Below are 5,343 nucleotides of genomic sequence, written 5' to 3'. Positions count from 1 at the left end.
AACAACTTCCTCCCAAACAGGAAAAAGCTGACTTCCAGCCGCAGGCATCACCTGAAGGTAAACAAGTCGCTTAATAAAGGGATATTTTTAACAGTCCTTGATAAAAATTCAAAGGTTTTTATGACAATATAAGCTATATAAAACCAATTTCATCGTGGAAGATATTCTATATTTTACTTACCGTAAACAAATCCCATAAATAGACCTACATGTTTGTCCTATTGGCACATCCATTAGGCCGTTCCTAATAAAGACCGAAGTCTTTAGAAACACCTGACAAGTCTTTAGTTTCATCTTCAAAAAGTTTTCTGAAAGAACTTCTTAGGAAAGGAAGTAAGGAGAATACTATGCTTGCTTGGAACTACTTTCAGCAGCGGATGAATCCATATTTGGCGACTGTCCTTTAAACAGCATTTCAAACCATGTTTCCAATGCCCCGCCCATGAGTTTCAAATCTGAGTTTGCTACACCTGATAGAAAAAAAAATCAGCTTACCTGATGATTCCCTGTTGTTTCTCCGGCAGAGTCTGATCCTCCAGATCGCACAGAACTGGCTCGAGCAGGAGAAAAAGGACAACGTTGCAGCTAAGGAGGCCTACATGGCCGAGCACTGTCCCGCCGCGGAGACAGGCGGAGACCAGAACACCCTCATGGTGAGAGACGAGAAAACATATTCATTTTGGAACAACATGTAATGATCCCACAGGGAGAAAGCCCAGTGCGTATGTATGACGAGTCTAAGTTAAAAGTAACAACGTTTTAGTCCTTACCTGGAGATTCTTGAAAAGCACTCTGGGAAATATAGAATTGTGGCTAACTGAAGCAGAAAGGCTAACAAACAGAAAGAACATTTTATGGCGCAAATGCAAAATATTTCTTGATATGCTTGAAACTATTTTTAAGCATATCTATAACATGTTTAGCCTAGATTATTACAAAGACTTGAAGCAGCAGCAGGAGTCCTATGGTTAGCTTAAGCTAACTTAGGCTAACAACGTCTTCACCAACATGGACACAAGCTTTCTTTTTTTATATATTTTATTTTTAACTATAAACTATTCAATAAACTATCATTTACCAAAAAAAAGTATATCTAGATTTCACACAGTTCTGACTAGCTTGTGTTTCACTCGCTACATTTTACTGGCTAGCTATGATTCTACGTTTTTTAGTTGTTTTTCTACGTTTTTAATGTTAAAACGTTAAAATAGATGAAAACCTGAAACCTGTCTCAGGAACAAACCCTCTGAAGTCTCAGGATTGTTAAAGTTATAAGATGCTAACGCAGGTACTTCACAGGAAATGTGTGATGCTAACGAAAAGAAACTTCTGAGGAGTTGCTAAAACAGCTAGCCTTGACATGTCAACAATAATAAAATAATATAATAAATATAAATATATAAATATCTATACAGGGAGATAGAGGTGTTGATATGATAGAAAGTGTTAATTGAAGAACTAGCTAGTATAAATAACAGTTGCAGTCAGCCATTATGATTAGCATCGTTAGCGTTACTGTTAGTTACACTGATTTGTTTGTAAATCTCGTGTTTGCAGACTTTAAGGCAAAAATGTTTCTTAAAAGTGTTTAAGATGCTCCATCTCAAAATTAATATAATGTAGTACAGCTACAAAGGACACAACTTATATAAAAACATTAGAAAGTCGACATTTGACCCATCAAACTACATCTGTAGCTGTGTATGTAACAGGAAACTGTGTGTGTTTGCATATCGACAGGAATACTGCAAGAAGCTGCACGCCCTCATCGACACGATCGACGAGGAGAGGTACGACATCGAGTCCAAGGTGCAGAAGGCCGACAAAGAGGTAAACCCCCTCTGACAGAATCGCAACTTAAAGGAGCTTCTTAGGGACAGGAAACTAAGATGGTCTCTTCTCATAGATTGAAGACCTGAAGATCAAAGTGGTGGATCTGAGAGGTGTGAAGAAACCCGCTCTGAAGAAAGTGCGTATGTCTGCTGACACCATGCTGAAGGCTCTGCTGGGCTCCAAGCACACAGTCAACATGGACCTGAGGTCTAACCTGAAGCAGGTGAAGAAGGAGGTCAAAGAGGAGGTGAGTTCGACATATTTTACTGTGTTTATTCTTTAGTTGACGTCTGTATCCTTACAAGAAGTGAGATTATTCTCCTCTAGGAAAGCTTTCAAACTAAATTACAAACCTGAGAATTCAAATTATAAACCGTCGATTCGATGTCAAACAATCCTGACCAGATTACGCCTGAGACCTTTTTATAGCAATTTCCATGTGCACAAACTGTCATAGCAGTTCATTAATTATATTGATGAGAAACGTTAAAGTTATGTTATGGAACCAACACTGTTTTTATTTAAATTGTTTGAACTGAAATAAAATCAATTTAATTCAGGCGTATTGTAAAGTTTAAGTGTTCTATGGATTGAAAAAAAAACATAATATTGGAAAAAACTTGTATAAAACAGGCGTTTATTAGATCAATACAAATCCTGTTTTTATAATGGATACCACTTTTAAATTGAACTCTCAGTCTGCTGAATAGCTTTCAACTGTTTTGGAGGATGAAATTTCAAGTGAAGTAACAATTTGGCCGAAAAGCACACGTTACCTTCCTTTGACGAGAGCGTGGGGTAGGTGCAGAGTAAACCAAACATCTTGCAAAACAATATGACCCAAAGTCACAGAGAGGCCGACCTTCACAGGATTTATTTTGTTTGTGTTTGTTGAAACATGGTTGGTTATATACCCGCTAACACAATGTTTTTGCAAGAAGACTTAAAGAGTAAAAAAACGATAAGATAATCATTTCTTTTTTTTTTTTTACAAATAAGACAGCAGCTTTAAAACTTGATGACATGTAATCAAAAGTTTGTTTTATCTGAGATACAACGTGATTTTTTCCCGTAAGTAAATACTCAGGAAATAAGCCTAAATTTGTGATTCGGTCTTATATTTAGTGAAATGAAACATTCATACTGAAGTTTAGGCAAATATAGCTGGTAAGAGTTTAGTTAGAAGCAGAAGTTATCAATCAACTGTTTGAAGTTGAAGTAAAACTCTAACTATAACTCTATTAACAATAAAACACACAAAGCTAAACCTTTAACATCTCTGACATAAAGAGAAATATTCTTTGACGTGTATTTTTCTTTAAACTGACAGTTTGTGTTTCTCCCGTGCAGCCGACAGAGGCGGTGGGCGACTGGCGTAAGAACATTGAGGACAAAGCCGACAGGAAGAAGATGTTCGAGACCTCCTAAACGTGTCCTTTGTCCTTCTGTTTGTATGAACTCCACGTGTCTTATAAGTGTTGGTTGAACCCGGACGGTTTCTTTATGCTTCAACAGCAGGTTAGCATGTCTGAGCGGAAACTTTAACTGTTTTTATTTTACCTCTTTTATTTTGTTTTGTCCTGGCGCTCTGTCTGGAGGGAGGGGGGAGGAGTGTGGAGAGTTTCTGCAGGTTCACGCCGACACACAACAGCAAGTCTTAAACTCCACACATTCAACGAAACACACACAACTCAACACAAACAATAAAGTCAAATGTGGAAGGAAATACGTGTGGATTTGTTTTTGTGTCTTTATGTGCCTCATTTCTTCTCTCAAGGCCGGAGCTGTTAGTTCAGAAATGCTGCTCATTCCAAACCTTAAAGGCCTTAATCCTGTTTCAACGCCTTCAACATGCTGCCAGCAACATAGTTTAGGTTTAAAAATCACTGGATATTTTATCTTTTTATTCTCTATCATATTATCTTTATCATATTATTCATTCATTCATCATATTTGGGTTTTTTTAAATTGTAAATTTGTCCAAAATAAAACAAAAACTGCCTTTTTTCTGATTCCAAGAAAAGTCATCTGAAAAGTTTGTTTAGTGTGAAATAGTTTAAAATCCTATAAAATGTGATTATTCTGCATTTTTAAAGTCGTTATCCTATGTAATCTATAACTGAATTATGAAGTTGTTAATGCTGTGAAAATAAACAGTTGTTTTAAATAGCTAGTTGATGCCATGATCAGTAAGTTAAGCAGCAGTAGTTTACTTTTTATCCTGTTAAACACTGAATGTCTGATTAGGCATGTGTGTAATGGACGGATAATAAGAAAAAGAAAGTTTAAGCGATATTTTGTGTATTTAATAGTCAAATTAAATGAGGAGGTACTTTCAGAATCATATTTAATGTTTACATTGTGTATCTGAGTCTGTTTATGATCAGAATTAGAGTTCATATTGTTCGTGTCCTTACCTTTAAATCTGCACACACGAGTTCTGACGAATCCTGAGTCCTGCTCCATGAAGGCCTCGTTTCATCCCTGAAGCATTTTTAATAAAACCTAATGATCCTCTGAAGATATTTCAAGAATCCTCAAAGACTCTTCTAAAAATCTGGACGAAAAAATAAGTTCAACAAAGAACCAACAGCGGCTCAGGAGTAGTGGAACTTAAATGCTACGCTTGTCCTGAAGGTGGCGCTACAAGAAAACTCAACGAAATCAAAACCAGACTCCATTTTTCTCCAATATAAACCAGCAATATGATGTCTGTAAACTATTAGACTGCCAACATGACAGCCCCTTATAAGTGAAGCCAAACCCTCTCTGTCGCCCCCTGCTGACTGGCTGCAGTATAGCTCATAAAGCCCGCCTCCTCCATGTTAACAGATGGGACATGAGTCAAACTATAAAATCAAAATACACATTTTTCTCAAACATGGTTTCTGTCATTATAGTTAGTTCTTATCATGCTGATTTACGTCCAAGTGTTCATTTTTCTGGCAACTTTTAATTAGTTATTTGATGCTATAAGGGGGTGTGGCCTCATGATTGACAGCTCTGTGGACAAATGGGGCTCCTGCAGCGTTCTGTTCCCAAGTAGCAGAGTAGAGGAGGAACGGCGAGAGGAGACGTAACTAACACTAACACTACAGTCAGTGAACTTTCCATCAGCGTGAATATCTGCTTCAGACCGACACAAGAAGCTGTTCTGCTGCAGACTGAGCCCACCTGAGGGCTCCAACACGCCAAGGACACCTGAGGGCTCCAACACGCCAAGGACACAAGGTAAAGGTGTTCTTCTTGCCCCTTCCTTTGTTCCACTCCAGCCCAGTTGGTGGCAGTAATGTACTTTTTAGGCTAGTTTTTCCAAATGCCAATACATATTAAAAGAAGAAAAAGAAGAAATCCACTCCCTTTAAAACAACACTATAATAGTGTCAACAGGCCATCAGGGGACGACGACACTGTTTGCATTAAGAAGCCTGGTTATATAGAAGTCTATGAGAAAATGCTCCTCCTCCTCTCTTGATGTATTCCCTCAGTAAACATGTTCCTAATGAGTTT

The 5,343-nt window shown here is 37.7% G+C and overlaps 1 protein-coding gene across 1 annotated transcript; it reads left to right on the top strand.

Moving 5' to 3' along the window:
• On the top strand, nt 1–3,520 carry LOC138612621 (troponin I, fast skeletal muscle-like; the record flags this gene model as incomplete). The annotated part of the gene is made up of 5 exons (XM_069685981.1): nt 1–57; nt 525–653; nt 1,741–1,830; nt 1,907–2,080; nt 3,184–3,520. Coding segments are annotated over 5 exons (528 nt in total), but the record flags the coding sequence as incomplete, so codon positions are not given.
• Between the last annotated feature and the right edge of the window lie 1,823 nt (nt 3,521–5,343).

Source organism: Semicossyphus pulcher, unplaced genomic scaffold (assembly GCF_022749685.1).
Source record: "Semicossyphus pulcher isolate SPU_LCO1_2020_fin unplaced genomic scaffold, fSemPul1.0.p SCAF_8, whole genome shotgun sequence".
NCBI classification, from domain to species: Eukaryota; Metazoa; Chordata; class Actinopteri; order Labriformes; family Labridae; genus Semicossyphus; species Semicossyphus pulcher.
This window is presented reverse-complemented; position numbering and strand designations above follow the sequence as displayed.